The sequence below is a fragment of the Myxine glutinosa genome, chromosome 6 (genome assembly GCF_964187855.1).
Source record: "Myxine glutinosa chromosome 6, kmMyxGlut1.1, whole genome shotgun sequence".
Taxonomy (NCBI): Eukaryota; Metazoa; Chordata; class Myxini; order Myxiniformes; family Myxinidae; genus Myxine; species Myxine glutinosa.
Genome location: NC_136266.1, coordinates 16061521 through 16081753, shown reverse-complemented (window position 1 = coordinate 16081753; position 20233 = coordinate 16061521). Strand labels below are relative to the sequence as shown.

The window sequence follows — 20233 nt, the reverse complement described above, 5'->3', positions numbered from 1 at the left end:
AAATATGGCTGCCATATTTTGTATCACCAATAATATCACCCAATAGAATATGGCTGCCACATAGTCCACATTTCAGGCACTTGACTTTTTCTTTGGAGACACCTGACAACGGTAGTTTATACCATGATCAAACGTGCCATTGAAGATGTGAAGAATGAAATCAGAAATTAATGTGCTAAAAATTAATGTTAATGCGAAGAAATGTTGAAAGAGACATACAGACAAGAATTGTTATGTGTGTGCATGTCAGTGACACAATTGGAGCAATTTTACTATAATGCAGCTATCGCGTATGTGCGTATGTATGTGTGTTTGTAGCCAAAATATCGCCACCTGGTGGTGCGTGTGTGCTAGCACAGAAGTGGATGAGAAACTGAAGCTGGAATTCAAATCTAATGATATATGTGCAGCTTGTGCACACAATAATTTATTTTAAACCGATTAAATAATGCAACTATCACACAACATGGTTATATGAGCTCGTTGAGAAGGACAGCACAAGTTTCTCACATCGCTGCGGAGACCATAGGCCATCTTGGCCAGTTGTGCAGTCATGTTGTCTGGTGGCAAACTGTACTGGTGAATCAGGTGCTTGTAGTCAGTATTGCTGGCCAAGCTCTGGGCCTTCTTCGCCAGCTCTACATTCATCATGTCAAGAGGAGTATGGTATTTGGTCTTTTCCTTCTCGTACGCCTTCTTATACTCACGCTCACTCTGCATCTTGGCCACTTTCATGCAGTGGACCAGCTTGGGGTCGTCCTCCATGCACAGGGCCCCAATATGATGGCCCCTCTGTTTCTCAAAGGCTTGCTTGTACTTGTACTGTAATAAAGAGTAGCATTAATTGTAAAGTTTGGTGCAACTTTATAAGGCCAAAGTGAGTCCCAGCTTTCTTTCCTGCTGTCTCTTTGAAAGGTTTGTGCTTGTCATCAGGCCTGGTTCATGTTGGAAAAACTATATGGCAGAACATCACCAGTAGGTGAGCACAAGTTAAGTGGAACAGGAAGCTGTTAGGTGCTGAAAACTTTCACTTACATCACTGGCGATATCTCTGGAGGCCTTTGCGACCCTAATGGGGATGGCATCAGCATTGAGATTATGACCTTTATCCCGGTCTTCATGCCACTTGTACTTGTAACAATTCTGCAAACACATACCATGAAAACTTGTTCAAGAGGTGCTGCTAACTTAACTCTTGACAAGTATGTAATGGTACAGCCAGTATCAAGCACTAAGGGCGTCACATACCCAACAAGCTTAATACCAGGATACCTTCTACAACAGCATAGTCAAGTTTCTTTAAGGATGAAAGAAAACGTTTTCGAAAAGATCAATCAAATGCCTTTGGGATTTCTGTATGCATGGAGTAGTTGTTAGTTTGGCTCTTCAGAATATGAATCGGTGTGACATTTTTCACATCCGCAAATACAGTAGTTTGCTGTAGTGATGCTAGTCGGTAAGCAGAGGTGAAAAATAATCCATAATTTCATCGCAAGGACAAGACAACGGTCCGGGCGAAGTTCTAGCAACATTGTGTGCCGTGCCACGTCGGAGTTTAGAATTTATATGGAATAATCTCAAGTTTGGAGTCACTCGCCTGCTGGTGCGGATCGAACGGGGAAAGAACCCGAAGGTCGTGTGTTACTGAACGTGAGCATCGATTTAAAAAGCAGGAAGGGACGATTCATGAAACTGGAAATGATAAGGGGAAAAGATTGCACATCCGTCCATGTCTTCAAGGCAGTTGTTAAACCACCGTCTCAGATCATCCCCAATCCAAATCCAGATCATCCCCAATCCAAATCCAGATCATCCCCAATCCAAATCCAGATCATCCCCAATCCAAATCCAGATCATCCCCAATCCAAATCCAGATCATCCCCAATCCAAATCCAGATCATCCCCAATCCAAATCCAGATCATCCCACACCCATTGTTTGTCCAAGTCTCTCTCTCGATGTTGGTCTTTAACTCTGCTGTTGGTGTCCCCAACCCCTCTCTCCACTACTCCTTTTGTCCTGTTGTGTCGTGAACCGTTCCGTGTACTCGCTGTTCCACGAGCCTCGACTATGTATACAAAAAAACAACAAAAGCTGACAAGTTATGAACACAGTTCTTGATGAGTGAGGACCAAAAGCCATTTTCAATCTTAGGAGTGGGGGGGGGGGGGGGCTTATACAAAAGTATTTCATGAGCAACACAGTTTATGGAGTTAAGATAGACAAGCTGGAGACAGAATCTGCCATCAATTCTATCAACAGGAAGGAAAGTCTCTGACACTAACGTCTTCGAATGTCTGTCCACCTTGTAATTGACTACAGTGAGTCCCCGACTTGGGACGTCCAAATTGCGAATGTACGCACTTACTATAACAACTGCCGATAAGAAATAACCATTTGTATGGCGGTCCAACTTGTGTTCAGACTTACGAACCGAATACGCGTAGCAATAGGTGGAATGGCTTCTCCCACCATTTCAGTTCGTACAGTATACTGTATCAGTGCTGTTACTGTACTGTGACGTATCTGTTGACATTATTTACCCTGCAATCATGGCAGGTGAATACAAAAGTGATGTGAAAGGAGGTATTCCTTCTAAGAAGCGTACGACCATTACGATGGAAATCAAGCTGGACAACACAAAGCGTTTGGATCGAGGAGAAACGTCATCGGAAATTGGTGGTGACCTGGTTATTGTTGTATTTTCTTTCCTCTATTTTATGTCATTATTGTATTATCTATTGTTGTAATTTATTTACTATTGTTACATAAAGTTAGTTAAAGGTAAAATATATATATATATAGGGGAAAATTATTTTATTTTGTGTAAAGTGACTTGGTAGGGAAGACATACACATATTATAGGGTTATCGGCAGCATTTTCCGACACTTACGTACCAATCGACTTACGAACGGACTTCAGGAATACAACCTGTTCGTAAGTCGGGATACCTGTGTTTTAAAGAGTATTTGGACCAAAGATCCCCCTTCCTTCCCCACGCTTATATGGCAGATATCCTATTTTATCAGCTTATATGGCAGCTTATATCCTTATATGGCAGATATCAGCTTATATGGCAGCGTATATCCTTTTTCCTCCATACAAAAACCATCGCTCCCTTCTCCATATTCATATCTTCCACTCTCCATTTCACACCTATCCTGATCTCTCTTCCATTCATCATCTCAAGTGTATTTTTCTCAATCCAGCACCAATTGGCACACATCCATCCATGCAGGCTTAATACGTTGATGGTCCTGAACATGGCACAGCAACACATCACCACTTTCACTGTACTCACTTCACTTATATTGTAGGCATTCTTTTTTGCCTGGATGAAAGCAGGAACATCTGGGGGCATTGTGTATTCATGCTTCGCTTGTTCTCCTTCGGCTTTGTATAGTCTCTATGGAAGAAAGATGTACACCTTTTAAGCAACAATGCAATTCCTTTGTCTTCTGAACTCGTCATTTGCTTCCTCTAGTTTGCTGCTTGTACTCAAACCTGTGACGAATTACATAGAGTCAAACGAAACACAACGGTAGCTGTGGGGAATAGTAAATTTGCTGAAAAGGAGCAGCGGAGACCGAAATAACATACATGAAGAAGACATATATTTAAAAAAAACTGTGAATTAATACCATGATAAAAAAGAAAGAAATACTAACAAGTATAAAACTGAAAAGAAGAGCAAAGCAAGGTATTCTGTACTCACATCACTTGCATGATCATAAGCATTGCGAGCCATGAGCATGTGCGGCGTGTCCGTGATGCTGGTGAATTTAATGGAGTCCGGAGGCTGCCGGTACTTTTTCTCATTAAGAATTGCTCCGGCTCTCTTGGCCTTTTCCACGTCCACCGACCCGATAGGAATCCATCCTGTTCCTTGGAGCCAATCGCTGAAGTCGGCCTTGTACAGAAGCTGTTCGGATGCACGCAACAAGCAAAATGCAGGAGCATGATAGACGTTGTGCATTTGCTTCACATCTACCTATTCCTGGCTTGGAATGGTACATTTAAGCAGTCGGGTACACAGGGTTTGAAGCCGGGCAACAACAGCAAGTGTTATGTGAGAAGTTCTGAAATTCTACCCAAGTGGGGCCATGACACAAACAGCCGAATGATTATTGGCTAGGTAGAAAATTTTCCACACTTTCTCACTCCTCCATTCCTAATTATCCCAGTGGCAGGAAAGCAATAATTGTCTCCACATAAATAATTTTTTTATTTAATAGTAAATAACAAACCAGAAGAGCAGTAATCTCTACTATATAAGAGAGCTGTTGGTCTGTCTGTGTGTCTGTCTGTCTGTCTGTATGTGTGTGCCGCCATTTTTCTCAGAGATGTCTGAACGGATCTTCATCGACCTTTCAGAGGTTCATCGGTGAGTACCTGGGAGTGTTTTAGGCCAAAAAAAAAATTGGAAAAAAAAAGTTCGTTTTTTTGGATTTAAAAAAAAAACATTAAAAAAAAATTAAAAAAAAAAAATAATCGATCGATAGTGCCTAAGCCTTTTTAAATTAATGACAGTTATATACAAGTACATATTCACATAAATAAATACAAAACAATCACCAGACATTTGAACACAAATCGGTCAAACAATTCCGGAAGTGTACGAAGTTGGTAGTAAGGCTTCTTCTTCTTCCTGCTCGGCATCACACTTAACTCAGAAACGTGATGAACGCCACATTCACCAGCATATATTCAACGAAAAGGTGATGAACCCCCTTACACTCCCCCCCACTCCCTTCCTCACCCCTCCCTCTCCTGATTAGCTTTTTAAACAGTCGTCAATGCTCTTTATAACATTAAACAAAGAAATTTTGAGGAATCCAGACATCCATGAGGTAAGTTTTACTGACAGAACTGAGCGAAGATCTACTGTAATCTATATACCCCACAAGGGTTGGAGGTGTGCTCATTCACCAAGCAGATAGCAAGCGCTTGCCAAGCCAGCCGTTCCTTAACGCTTTTCAATGGAGTGCTTGCTCGAATGCTTAAACCAAATGGCAGTTTCTCCACAATAAACTTGGTAAATGAACACACACCCAATGTTCTTGAGACCCGACCATAGATCGACTGTAATCTATATACCCCAAAGAGGAATGACCCTTCCTGCCACTCTCGTAGTGAGCGGGTGTACTTGTAAATTAAAATGTCGGTCGCTGCAGTCAGCCGTCGTAATGACATCATAGACGTAATGACCTAACGGACACAAAACTGCCGCTACTTTAATATGTCGATGATATATTTTAACTTCCAGTACGTTTGCAGTCACTACGAAGGGATTAGTGTTATGATTAGATTTACTATAATATTAACGTTACGTTATCATTATTTCGAAAATGATATTACCATAAAAAAACAGAGGTGAATTGCTTACTTCCTCGGTTATTAATATTAGTGCCGAACACCGCTTAGGCCTTAGATCATTGATCATGAACCATACACCGCTTCAATCCATCAACTTTCCATTCACCACTTTGGGATTAAAGTGTTATGGTTATATTTACTGTATTATTATTATTATTATGATTATTATTACAAAAACGATATTACTGAAACGATACATTCTGAAACGATATTACTGAAACGATACTAATACAGTAATACATTACTGTATGAAGAAACCTGGGCTTAATTTGTCCAAAGATGAGTCACAATGCCTGAGGCCTATACGTACGTATTGTTGGAAGACCGGTAACGCCGATGTTTTTGATATTTGATGATCGCTTTAACAATCGGTTTGTTTGTGTTTCACACAGAATGAAGAACGTAAAGGTAGAGCATGGCGATTGTGATATATGACAGGTTCGATGGTATGTTCGGCTTGAACGAAATTGGAATCAAAATGGTGTCGTGTGGAGAGTCAGCCAGCCTTCCACCGTAATGACATCAGACGTAATCACATCACCCTGTCATGTGACCAGATCCTCAGCTTTGATTGGTATACGTTTGAGGGGACATACATACATACAAACAGACAAACAAAATCAACTTTATGTGGATAAAGCCAGATCTGAGGGTGTCACTGAGCATTATAATGAAGAATAACGTGACGTCATGGGTCCTGTGATGGCTCATCTGCTTGAGTCTCTGCATATTAGTATGGTGAATACAGGCTCAGATACCGACCCCACTGGGAAAGCAATGGCAAACTTCCCAGTCCAATAATGAAAGAATAATAGCATCTGAGATGGCCAGTACGTCAGTCGAAACTCTTATTTTTCTATCAGTTAATAAATGCATTGTTCATCCAGTGAACTGGTAGGCCTCGGAACCATCTCGGCAGAGTATGTTCATGGTGGATAGTGACATAACTCCCATAATAGTCAATGCACACATGTTTTAATGCACACCGTTTTCATCCCGAAAGTGTCCGTATACAGATGCCTTGCAACATGAAAAGATGCATCAAGATGTCCAATGTGCTTGCATTTTCGACATAACTACGTCAGTTATCATCATACTAAAATACGCCATTTGTGTCTGTCTGATGAATTTTTGACGCCAATACATTCCGTCGTTACTTATCCAATCTCAACCAAACTTGACAGGATGACGAAGGGTTACACAATGAAGGTTGCAGCGCATTCATTTGCCCCCCTCACCAAGGGGGTTTTCTCCCCCGAGCGAGTTTGCCCACCATTGCCTTCAATGGGGTTGCACGTTGAGGTGTATATAAATGTTAAATTAGCTTTATCGTGGCGTATTTCCAAAGACGCTTTGAATAATAAAATTAATGATAATCACATATTATTAATGTTATTACATAACAATATTAATACTAATAATGTCCCACTTCCCCAAGGCATTTTTCCTGCAGTGATAACGTGTATAAATAGCTTCTTTTTTTATTTTTTTTGTATACAACATCGAGCCTTGTGAAAGAGCTAACATTAATCACACAAAAAGTCAAACCGACACAGAAAACACAAAAAAAGGGGAGCGGAAGACAAGATGGGGAGAGAGGGAGAAGGACACAAACACAACATTTGAGAGCAGGGACATCGAGAGAACTGTGGGAGGGAGAGGGCTTGGTGGGGCGGTGGAAAAGAACCACCTTTAGAGGCCATTTTTCCCTGCAGAGCAGGGGTTGGCCTTTTTCGGGCACCATGGTCCCCTTTTTGAAGCAATGTTTTATGGCCGGATGCCCTTCCTGCCACCAACCCTGTTAGTCGACTCTTGCGACACACAGTGAATTACCAGTGAACTGGTACTCAATTTGCCGACATCGGAAGGATGACAGGCTGAGTCAACCCCCCTGGCGTTAATTCAGCAATCAACCGGGATTCAAACCCGGGATCCTAGGATCCCAAGCCAGCACCCTAACCACTAAGCCAACACCATATGGACACTCCAAGGACTTCCAGGAAAGAGGTTGGAATGTCAAAAAAGTGGATCCGGAGTGAATTAGCGGGGGTAGAAAAGTTCAAGGTTTTGGATGGGGGAAGATAAGAGATGGTGGCGAACAGCTGTTTTAAAGACCAGGAGGGAGAAGTGGGATTGAAGGGAGTGGGGGAGATTGTTCCAGAGATGGGAGAAAAGGGGAATGACAGAGTGAAGGTGAGCAGAGAGCCTAGATTTGGGCAGTTTAACCATAAGAGGGTTGCTGGCAGATCTTGTGCGACCTGGAGGAATATTTCGGGGACAGAGAACAGAGGGAGCTGGGGGAGCAAGGTCGGAGAGGAGTCGGTATAAGACAGAAAGACCACCAACCTGCCTGCAGTGAGTGAGTGAAAGGCCCTCGGAGTCAGCTCCATCGCAGGAGATTCCAATGATTCTGAAAGCTTTGGTTTCAACAACGTGATGCCGAGCTAGGTGTGAGGCAGGAGCAGCGGCCCAGAGGGGGGAACAGTATTCCATTGAGCTGCAGATGAAAGCCTTGTATGTGGTGAGGAGCTCAGGTGTGCCAAGGAAGTACTTCGCATGACGGAGGATGCCCAGTCGGCGACTGGCTTTGGAGGCCAGATTGGAAATGTGGTTTTCCCAGGAAAGATCATGGCAGATAGTGAGACCTAAAAGCTTGAGTGACACAACTTCTTGGAGAGGATAGTTCAGAAAGTAGATGGGAGGGTTGTCCAGTCGGTCTTTTCGGAGAGACATAGTGAGAGCGTGAGATTTGAAAGGGGTGAAAGACTTGTTCCACTTGTTTGACCAGTCTGTGATTTTGTACAGGTCTGCAGAGAGTAAGGAGGCTGCAGGCGACCGAACTGAGGGATGAGGAATGGAGCGGCAGAGAGTGGAGTCATCAGCAAAGAGATACAGAGGATTTTCCAGAGAGTCGGAGAGATCATTGATGAAGACCAGAAAAAGCACAGGGCCCAGAACACTGCCTTGGGGAACTCCAGCCTGAACAGGAAGGGGAGATGAGAGAAATCCATCCAGGGCCACACGTTGACTACGACCAGAGAGGAAGTCCGCAAGCCATGCATGGACATTTCCATGGATACCATAGGAGGAGAGTTTGGTGAGCAGAGCTGGGTGCCAGACCGTATCGAAGGCACGTGATATGTCAAGGGAGACCGCTCTGATTTCCTGTTTGGCATTGAGGACCTCCATCCATTGTTGAGACAGCAGAAGCAGCCTGTCCAGAGTAGAATGACCTGGTCTGAATCCAAATTGATGATCGGAGATCAAGCCATTGGAGAAGAGGAAGGATTTGATATCCGAAGCAATGATGGATTCCATGACTTTGCTGATAATTGGGAGCAGGCTGATTGGTCTGTAGTTGCAAGGATCTGTTTTTGCATCTTTTTTGTGTAAAGCGGCAATGTTTGCTGATTTCCAAGATGCTGGCAGATGACCTTGAGCAAAAGAGAGGGTGAAAAGAACAGAGAGAGGGTGAGATAGAGTGGCAGAGCAGGATTTTAGGACCCGTGGGCTGATGCCGTCTGGTCCAGGTGCAGAATCAGAGTCGTGGTTTGACAGAAACTTCTCCACCTTGTCAGGAGAGAAGGACACAGATCCAGGAGCAGTTGGGTTCGACTGGGTTAGGTGGGAACAGAGAGAGATGGGTTTGGGACACAAGAATTTGAGGCAAACACAGAGTTGAGGCATTCGGCTTTGTCAAGTGTGGTGTCAACTGTGTAGCCATTTGAGTTAAGGGAGGGGATGGAGGGGGAACAAACACCAGAAACGGATTTGACCAGACGTCACCAGGATTTGGAGGAAGGAGACAGGTTTGAGAGTTCATTCTTGAGTGTAGAGAGATGGTGCTTCCTGGCACTCCTGAGGGTAGACAGTTCCTTCCACCAAGCTCGGAACAAGTGTGTGCCCTTCATTTGGATTTGCCTTCCAAGAGGCAAAGGCAAGTTGTTTCAGGGCAACTGCCTCACCACAAGATTCAGTGTACCATGGACGGGAGGAAGGGTAAGACAACTGAAGACGAGATGGGATAAATCTGTGCATGAGAGAGCGCAGTTTGCTTTGGAAGAATTCCCAGGAAGAACTGATGTCAGAGGCAGTAGAGATGGGAGACCAGTCCAGATGATTGAAGGCTGCTTGCAGACCGTGCCAGTCGGCCTGAGTGAAATGCCAGACTCGTGACGCTGAGGAAGCTCTCTGAGAATGGCCAGAGAGATGTCCACTTTAACAAGCACATGATCAGAAGAACCGATTGGAGCAGAAGAAAAGCAGCAGACATTAGCAGGGAAGTTAGTCATAACCAAGTCTAGAAGAGAAGATACTCCATTGACTGAGATACGGGCCGGGAAATTGACAGATTGTGTCAGTCCCAATGAGTCGCAGAAGTCCTTTGCTGAGGTGCCATGGCTGGTGAGAGAGGAACCCACACCCAGCCAGCTGGCATGATGACAGTTGAAGTCGCCACATATGAGGAAGAGAGAGTTGGGATGAGTGGATAGAAGTTGGTCCATGTTGTCAGACAGCGAAATGTAAATGGAGTCATCACTGTTTGGAGGACGGTACAGAACACATTTGAACAAAAGATGGGAGCGCAGAGGAAGCTGTAGCCAGAGGTACTCCTGGCGGTTGGGCGGAGAGAGGGCAGTGCAAGGAGAGTGAGGAAGAGAGTTTTTGATAAAGACAGCAACCCCACCACCAGGACGAGGCTCAGGTCTATCATACCAGAGGAGGGAGTAACGAGGAAGAGATATTAAGGAATCAGAGACATCTTGAAGGAGGAAAGTTTCTGTTAAGCAGATCAAGTCTGGATTGTCAGAGGCAAGCTGTATGGAGAGATCAGTCAAGTTTGAGCGAAGGCCCCGGATGTTTGAGGTCCATACCGTTAATGAGGAGAGGGGGAGCACCGGGTGCAGGACAGGGGAGGGGAGGGGTAGGGTCAGATGAAGGATGAGAGGGGGAGGTAGGGAGAGCAGTTGATTGTTTTTCAGAGATTACACAAGAGTTACAAGAAAGGGAAGGATGAGGAGGACGAAAGGTTTGATGGTGATGGGAAGAGGCACAGTGAGGGGTTGTTTGAGGGGGGGGGGGCAGAGGAAAGTAGAAGGTTGGGGGAGGTGGAGGTATGAGGTAGAAGGGAGACGAAGTGGTGAGGAGGCAGCTTTGAGGAGGAGGGGGGAGGGGGGAGAATTGGAGAGGGATGGTTAGGGGGGAGATTTGAAGGGGAGGGGCAAGGGGGGAGTTTAGGAGGGGAGGGGCAAGGGGGGAGTTTAGAAAGTGGATGATTAATGAAAGACGAACATTTGTAACAGCTTATAGTTATAATGGCGTTTCTGTGGGAGCAACGGCTTCTACAGGAAGTAAAATTGTTATACACCACAAACACACGTATGATTAGCTTTTTAAACAGTCGCTCATGCTCTTTATAACATTAAATGAAGAAATTTCGAGGAATCCCGACATCCGTGAAGTAAAGTTTAGTTACAGAACTGAGCGAAGATCTACTGTACTCTATATAACCCACAAATGTTGGGTAATAACATGGCACTTTCTGCCGCTACCGTGGCATTTTTCTTCGCGAACTTTTGAAACTCGCTCCTGCCGTTTCATACGAAACTGAAAGGGAGAAGACCGGGTGTGCTCATTTACCAAGCAGCTAGCTAGTGCTTGCCAAGCCAGCCGTTCCTTAACGGTTTTGAATGGAGTGCTTGCTCAAATGCTTAAACCACTTGGCGATCTCTCTGGAAGAAACTTGGTTAATGAACACACACCCAATGTTCTTGAGACCCGACCATAGATCGACTAATATTTTTACCCCAAAGAGGAATGACCCTTCATTCCCCTCCCTGAGTCTGCGGGTGTACTAGTTAAATGAAATTCCTTATCACATGTTAAAGGTGCAAAATTTACTCCTGAGTGTGTTTGATTGCACTCACATCACTGCGGAGATCGGAGGCCATGTTGGCCAGCTGTGCAGCCATGTTGTCTGGGGGCATCACGTAATGGTGAAGCAGGTGCTTATAGTCAGTATTGCTGGCCAAAGCCTGGGCCTTCTTTGCCAGCTCTACGTTGACCATGTCTAGCGGAGTGTGGTATTTGGTCTTCTCCTTCTCATACGCCTTCTTATACTCACGCTCACTCTGCATCTTGGCCACTTTCATGCAGTGGACCAGCTTGGGGTCGTCCTCCATGCACAGGGCCCCAATATGATGGCCCCTCTGTTTCTCAAAGGCTTGCTTGTACTTGTACTGTAACACAGGACAAGAAGAAGAGGAGGGTAAGACACATTGAGATGTAAGGTACACCAACGCAAAATATTTTTTTGCAAAATGAGAAATAAAGCAGGAAGTGGTTATGGTGAAATTTTAACCAGGTTATGGTTTTAGGTTATGGTTAAAAAGCAGGTTATGGTTTTAACCCTTTTATGGTGAAACTGCCAAAATCAACTCTCCATTCACCTTCACTGTTTCATTCCTCTTTTGTCCCACCTCTAGAACAAACTCCCTCACTCTCTTCAATCCCACTCATCCCTCCAGGTTTTTAAAACAGCTGTTCACCACCATCTCTTATCTTCCCCCATCCAAAACCTTGATCTTTTCTACCCCCGTTAATTCACCCCAGATCCACTTTTTCGAAATACCAACTTCTTTCCTGGAAGTCCTAGCAGTGTCCATGTGTTTTCTACCTCTCCCACCCTCCCCCCCCCCCCCCCCCCCCCCCCACTTCCCATGCCGCCTCCCCCAAAGCCCTCTCCCTACCACAAATCTCCCGATGTCCCTGCTCTCAAATGTAATACTTGTGTGCTTCCCTCTCTCCCCCCATCTTGTCTCCCGCTCCCTTTATCTCATGTTTTATGTGTCAGTTTGTTTTTTTGTGATTAATGTTAGCTCTTACACGAGCCTCGATCTTGTATACAAAAAAAAGGAAGAAAAAAAGTGCATACATCTTCCAGTTCAACTGGGAACTGTATACGATTAACAAATTCCCTTTTAACGGCCGCCAAGTCCAAAGACTGTGCCCCCACCTTCCTTTTAAGTGTGTTGTAGGAGTATTTAAAGACAAGATTTCAGATAAACATTGACCCCAATCCACAGACATACATCACTGATGATGTTTCTTGCGGCCTTTGCTACTCTGATGGGGATAGCATCAGCCCTGAGGTCATGACCCTTGTCCTTTTCCTCTTGCCACTTGAGCTTGTAATAAACCTGAAACGGAAAAAATTAACAAGACAGATTTTAAACGAAGCACAAACATTCCAAAGGTATATCGAGCGAGCATGAAAAATCGAAAAATATGTGAGAATCGTATTGTGCATTGATGATGTTTTTGCGTGTAAGCTTGGCACCGCCATGGGTAATTGAAATAGCTATCGTAAACAGCCATTACAATTATCATTTAAAGTGTACAATAATTGAAATTAAGATTAAAATGAAGAGTACAATACAGTAATCAGAATATAAATAAACTAGAGCAATGTGAATGCGTCGCAAATATGCCTCTACGTAGTCCCTGCCCATGACAACGGGTAGATGCCCACGTTGGCTGCCCTAAAAATAAACAGGTTTGATTTAAATCCCTTCAGCTGTTCTCAAGTATCACATTTTTACCTGGCATGCAGGTTTCACATCGATCGGTGAAGTGGTTTCAGAGAAGGGTTAGTTCCCTCCCTTCTCTCCCTCCTACCTTCTCTCTCTCTTTCTCTCCCCTCTCTTTCCCCCACCCCTCTCCCATCACCACCTCCATCTCCCCCCTCTCCATTCCCTACCCCTCCCGTTCCTCGCTCCTCCACCCCTCCTCTCTGCTCTCTGCTTCCACTTCTCTCTGCTCCCACTTCTTTCTCTCTCTTTTTTTTTTTCTCTCTTTCGCTCTTTTTTTTTTCCTTTTTCCTTTTTTCTCTTTCTCTCTTTCTCTCTTTCTTTCTTTCTTTCTTTCTTTCTTTCTTTCTCTCTCTCTCTCTCTCTCTCTCTCTCTCTCTCTCTCTCTCTCTCTTCTCTCTCCTCTCTCTCTCTCCCTCTCTCCTCTCTCCCTCTCTCCTCTCTCCCTCTCTCCCTCTCTCCCTATATATATGCCGCCCCCTCTTAGAATTCTCATCAGTCCGGATAGAGGGAGACTGGGAGTCTGGAGGGAGGTGGGGCTGTGGTGGGAGAAGGGAAGGGAAGGGAAGGGAAGGGGATGGGCATTGGGAGGGGGGGGGGGTGGAGAATAAAGCAACGGAAGGGGTGGGTTGTGAGTCTGGAGGGAGGGGTAGGGTGGGAGGATGAGAGAGGGGGAAGGGAAGGGATGGGAGTTCGGAGAGAGGGGGTGGGAAGTTGATGGGCGTCGGGAGGGGGCGGGGTGGAGGACAAAGGAACAGAAGGGGTGGGTTGTGAGTGTGGAGGGAGGGGTAGGGTGGGAGGATGAGAGAGGGGGAAGGGAAGGGAGGAGGTTGGGGAGGTGGGAGGGACTCCAGGACCGTGTTGCCCGGAAATGATGGTTACCTTTGCTAATAATAAAGATTTGTTGATATTTGATGACAAAAGCTCATATGGTAAAAATGTTATGTGACACACACACACACACACACACACACACACACACACACACACACACACACACACACACACACACACACACACACACACACACACACACACACACACACACACACACACACACACACACACACACACACACACACACACACACACACACACACACACACACACACACACACACACACACACACACACACACACACACACACACACAACCTCAGAAATGAGCAAGGCTAATTAGGAATTAAAGGTACCAACAATCATTGTTTTTTCCATATGACACCCCTTTCCTGCCTTTACTTTCTCCATTCACCCTTATGCATCTGTTATGTGACATGTAAAGATGAAAAAGTATATTATTGCTCACATCCTTGGGAACTAATACTTGGGGTAGAGCAAAGCAATTCAAGTCATGCAGATGACCTCAGGGACAATAAATTTTAATAATACCGTTACAAGACCTATTTACTTAACTGGTTCGGGTGAACATCGTGACGATACTTACATCACTCAGGTTGTACGAATTGACTCTGGCCTGTATAAGAGCAGGCACATCATGAGGCAGGGTATAGCAATGTTTGGCTTCTTCTCCTTTAGCCTTGTACAATCTCTGCAAATATTGTACGAGTGCATTTATTAACGCAGTGCCCCCCAAAGAAGAAAGTGCTTCGTGTTATATGAACACATCATAAGAGAATAAACGAAAGTATGAATATACGTTGAAATAAAATTCTGTTCTCACATCACTTGCGTGATCATAAGCATTGCGAGCCATGAGCATGTGCGGCGTGTCCGTGATGCTGGTGAATTTAATGGATTCCGGAGGCTGCCGGTACTTTTTCTCATTAAGAATGGCTCCGGCTCTCTTGGCCTTTTCCACGTCCACAGACCCGATAGGAATCCATCCTATTCCTTGGAGGCACTCGCTGAAGTCGGCCTTGTACAGAAGCTGTTCAGGTACACGCAACAAACTTACACTCGAGAACATGGAGGAACACAACAGACATCTTTTATAGTGGACTAGCCGAAAGCACCCAGCGTTGCCCGGGTTCTTTTTGAATGAATTTACTACTATAATTCAGCTTTTACTCACGGCCTTAGAAGATTGACTACTATAATTCAGCTCAGCTTTTAATTGCGAAATGGGCCCAGCCTGGCCGAAGCGGCCTCGACCGGCCTCGCCACCTAGCTTTATAACCTTCCCGGGGCCCATCCCAACATTTATTGTTTCAGAGGTTTCCTCCTATCTTTCACCGTTCAGGAGATTAACGTGTGCAGACAAACAAACAAACAAACAAAGAAACAAACAAAAACTTTCTTTTATATATATAGATTTCTTTCTTTCTTGTACAGAAGCTGTTCAGGTACACGTAACAACTTTCACTCAGCAAAATGCGGGTACAGGACTCCATCCCTATTTGTGTGGATTAAAATTAATAAAAGCTTGCAAGGCTTACCAGTTATTAGAGTGACACCATTACAAACATTGTAGGAGAATTACATCATAAACATTTGATCTTATAATGTACAAGCAAAAACACTAAAAAAAAATTGCTGCAAAAAATTAATTTTTGCTAGATTGCACTCACATCACTGCTGATATCGTAAGCCATCTTGGCCAGTTGTGCAGTCATGTTGTCCGGTGGCATCACGTATCGGTGAACCAGGTGCTTGTAGTCAGTATTGCTGGCCAAGCTCTGGGCCTTCTTCGCCAGCTCTACATTCATCATGTCGAGAGGAGTATGATATTTGGTCTTTTCCTTCTCGTACGCCTTCTTATACTCACGCTCACTCTGCATCTTGGCCACTTTCATGCAGTGGACCAGCTTGGGGTCGTCCTCCATGCTCAGGGCCCCAATATGATGGCCCCTCTGTTTCTCATAGGCTTGCTTGTACTTGTACTGTAACACAGCAATTTAATTTTTAATCGGTGAAAGATGCTTGCTAATATAATATTAATTGTATTGGCTTGCTAATCCCCACTTTACCAAGGCAAGGGATCCCTCTTTTTACGAGAAACGTATTGGGGTTAAATAAAAATTTCTCAGGAACATAATATGCACAGCCAATGAACGCACAAGCAACGCACTTCTAATTACCCAGAGTCTATATAATCGTCACATGATACTTGGTGGAACTTTTACAAACTTGGTGCAGCCCTATGAACATCAGGTGAAATGTAAATTCTCAATGAATATTTCCAGAGTGAAATATATCAGCCTGAGGTAACAACACCTGAATATACTTGGTACATAATAGCTGCTTGCTGTTTCATTTTAATTCCCCTTTAAGTTCCATGCAACTTCAAAAGGCATCAGATATAATTAACAGCAAATACATATTTATATAAATACAATGATGACAAATAGTAATATATATATATATATTGTTGCGGTTTTGAGTTTTGTACAATAAAGGTTAATTTCCCCCTCATAGTTTAGTCACACAACAACATGTAGCCTCGCAATAGTTCAGTTATTTCTTGGTATGTGTGAGCATAGTCCTTTTCCTATGTTAGTTTGGCGTTGAGTAGAATAATGAGAGTTAGGTTCCTTCATTGCCTTATGCCGCTTCTATTGCCTTATGCCGCCTTACGCCTCCTTATGCCGCCTTTGGCTTTTTGGCGCGAATTAACATGAGGCAGGCCTAGCAAATCGAGGCAAGACCGAAGGCAGGGCGGAGGAGAAGCTGACGGTAAGCGCGAGCCGCCAATCAGGGCTCAAAGGGAGTGGCTGCGGCACTGGTTCACAGGGCGTGGTTGGAACATTCGATAGGGCTAATGGGGTTCGCCATATAACCCGTTGCGCGAAGCCCCCGACGTCAGTTATGAGCTCGGGGTGTGCAGTTCTGCGAAGGGGTGAGCTTGCAAGTTATTACAGTTATGGGAGAGGCGCTTGATGAGAGTTGAAGAGTTCTGTGGAGGGAGGCGCTTGAACAAGTTGAGAGTTCTGTGAGAGTCGAGTGTGAGCAAGTTACGAGTTCTGAGAGAAGACGCGCATGAACCCAGCTATAAGCGCTCTTACCAAATTGGACGCTCGGTTGAGCTTGAGGCAGAACCTCTATTGGGTTACGCGAGTGATAGCGCGCTGGTAACTAAACGCGCTGTGGAAAACCGCCAAGCCGGCGAGAGACGCGTACATTTCCCTCCTGCCTGCTGTACCCTTTGTTCGAGAGACGCGCTACAAGGATCCCTTCCACCGCCTACTTGCCTTCATCACGGGACGTGCTGTAATCGGGGAGAGCCATGCCGGGCGGGGCCGTTCCTGGACGACCGTTCCGCGAGGAACATCATCCTACCTTCATTTCCCCCTTGTGAGTGTGATCGGGCCCGTGTCTGGGAATTTACATATGACTGATTAAGGCTGCTCTGTGTCTCTCTGCTTTCTACCGACTTGTACATATAAGTGTAAATAATAATTAAATCGTGTTCTTCCTTTATTCGACCATCTCGTCCCTTCCATCATTGACTAAGCGTGGTACGAATAGAACCGCTCTAATTGGGTTCCAATACCAATGGTAACTGCACGGACCACGTGGTACGCAATCCGCTCGGTGTACCCAAATTACACGTGGCTCGTGCGAGGCTTGCTTCCCTGCTTCCGCGGTGGCGCAGGTATTTAGGTACGTGCGAGAATTGTCCCAAAATCCTACCTTGCGTTTATATATATATATATATTGTTGTGTTTGTGGGGGGTAGGCCGTGAAATACCTTAGTCCAGGTAGAAGTATATAGATTACCATGGTCCGCATGTCACGATGAAGAAGAAGAACCCCCAACTACCACAATTAGGGAATCCGTTGGACCATATGTCGTGTAAGTGTATAATTGTTCCCATGACCAGGGGTGGGGCTATGTTAATTAGTTAGCGCTGTTGAAACCAAAGCGTTCAGAATCATTGGAATCTCCCGCGATGAAGCTAACTCCAAGGGCCTTTCACTCACTCACCGCAGGCAGGTTGGTGGTCTTTCCGTCTTCTACCGACTCCTCTCTGGCCTTGCCCCCCCAGCCCTCTCTGGGCTCTGTCCCCCAAATATTCCTACAGGTCGCACAAGATCTGCCTGCAACCCTCTTATGGTTAAACTGCCAAAATCAAGACTTTCTGCTCACCTTCACTCCTTCATTCCTCTTTTCTCCCACCTCTGGAACAAACTCCCTCACTCTCTTCAATCCCACTCCACCCTCCAGGTCTTTAAAACAGCTGTTCACCACCATCTCTTATCCTCCCCCATCCAAAACCTTGATCTTTTCTACCCCCGCTAATTTCGGTCCCCTTGTGTTTTATACCTCTCCCAACCCCCCCGCCCCCTCCCGTTCCCACGCCTCCTGCCCCCAAGCCCTCTCCCTCCCACACTTCTCCCTGCTCTCAAATGTTGTGGTTGTGTGCTTCCCCTTCTCTCCCCATATTGTCTTCCGCTCCCTCTTTTTGTATATTTTGTTTGTCTGGTTGATTTGTTTGTGAAATAAATGTTAGCTCTTTCACGAGCCTCGATTCAGTATACAAAAAAAAAAAAAAAAAAAAAAGGGTAATTAATCCCCTGTATTTAAGTGCCTCTGTAATCTTTTCCTGTGTTCCTTATGCAGCACACACACATAGCCAAGCCAGCAATCGTGCATTAAGACACCACATAAAAACCAACCGGAAACAGGACATTGAGCACCACCAATGATACCACCGATCTGGTGATCACAAAGGCACAGCAGGGGCGTGAGGCCACGCCCTGAAGAACGATTGGTCAGGACACCAAGAGCGGTGAGATGGGACTCTCTGATAGGAGTGGGCATGCAGACGTCGTCGGATGACGTCAGAGCCTTGAATACGTAAAGACTGTGTCCCGACATTTTCTCTCTCTCCGGGCTGGCCTCCATAGCAAACGGTCGATATTTACTAGCTCTTGTGTTGGAACATTGGTGCCGTGCAGTCACAGTTGTGCTCTTGCGTGTGGGCCGTCTTCACGAGCATGTGAACGTTTTATAGCGCTCATAGTTTCATGACGGTCGAGGGCCTTACCGGGTGAACCAGAGCGGCAGCGGTGCTGTGTGGAGCAGAGACGAGGACGAGTGTGGCTGGAGTGACCGAACAGCGCGCTAGGGTCTGTTCCCACGCACGGACTTCGCGCCAACCAGTGTGCTGTTCCCGCGCACGGACTTCGCGCCAACCAGTGTGCTGTTCCCGCGCACGGACTTCGCGCCAACCAGAGTGCTGTGCCCGTGCATGGACTTCGCACCAACCAGAGTGCTGTTACCGTGCATGGACTTCGCGCCAACCAGTGTGCTGTTTCCGCGCAAGGATGCGGGGGCTGTGACGATTCCCGATGGGGTTCAAGAGACGCTCAGAGCTAAGTACCAAAACAAACACGCTTTATTTTCACATTTATTTTTCCCCTTGTGTTGTACACGGGTCCGTGCGGGAGTGCTCCGTTTAGGATTAAATATTTTACCATGCATTCTTTTGTTACCGGCATTTCTTTCAATAAAGCCGGTATTTTTGCATTATAATTCCGTGTCGGTTGAATTGATTATCGCAGAGTCGAAGACGTCCAATGGGGTCCGTGAAGGTAAGAGCTTCGTTACCCTTCGCTACCCTCATTCCCCACGCATTTTCATACCGCCATTGGGTTGAACGCCTTGGAGTAAAAGCTCGATCGGCTATCCGTCCCCAGGGGTGTTCACCCAGGGAACGCAACAATATATATATACTGCACTCAAAGTTTCATGTCATGCTTACATCACTGGCGATGTCTTGAGAGGCCTTTGCACCCCTGATTTGGATGGCATCAGCTCTGATGTCATGACCCTTGTCTCTGTCGTCGTTCCACTTGAGCTTGTAATAAACCTGTTATTCCCCAAAAACAACTATTATCGAGATTGCTTTGAGCATATAATTAGAAGTTATTCATTTTACAAAGTAATACAAGGTGAGATCAACAAAATTACCATACAATTTTAAAAACAATAAAAAAACACTTACATCACTCGCATTGTAGGTATTGACCTTTGCTTGCAACAGTGCAGGGACATCCGAGGTCATCGTGAAATGATGTTTAGCGGCTTCTCCTTCTGCCTTGTATAGTATCTGCGGAAGATTTGAACACGTATGGGGCTTTAGACAACAATATAATCTATTCCAAGCACATCATGTCTCTCGTTAGCTTTGCCGAAATTTGTGACACAATTTAATCCACAGTGTATTTGCAATTTATTGCATTTAGTCCTCTTGAATGTCATCCAATAGTTATAGTTCAAGAAGAATAACTTGTAAAGTGAATAAACAGCAAAATCAACTGAAATGCAATATCGAAGACGGAACTGCAGCAAAGAATATCATTGC

At 45.1% G+C, this 20233-nt stretch overlaps 1 protein-coding gene across 1 annotated transcript in view; it reads right to left on the bottom strand.

Annotated features, from left to right (window-relative positions):
- Window positions 1-20233, bottom strand: part of LOC137429336 (nebulin-like) — a 289229-nt gene that overhangs the window by 222870 nt on the left and 46126 nt on the right. The window contains exons 20-30 of the mRNA XM_078779632.1: window positions 19874-19978; window positions 19631-19738; window positions 15494-15805; window positions 14647-14853; window positions 14410-14514; window positions 12468-12575; window positions 11304-11615; window positions 3716-3922; window positions 3302-3406; window positions 1036-1143; window positions 511-822 (exon numbers count right to left, since the gene is read on the bottom strand). Coding sequence (XP_078635758.1) covers window positions 511-822; window positions 1036-1143; window positions 3302-3406; window positions 3716-3922; window positions 11304-11615; window positions 12468-12575; window positions 14410-14514; window positions 14647-14853; window positions 15494-15805; window positions 19631-19738; window positions 19874-19978 — 1989 coding nt within the window. The remainder of the gene's footprint in view (window positions 1-510; window positions 823-1035; window positions 1144-3301; window positions 3407-3715; window positions 3923-11303; window positions 11616-12467; window positions 12576-14409; window positions 14515-14646; window positions 14854-15493; window positions 15806-19630; window positions 19739-19873; window positions 19979-20233) is intronic.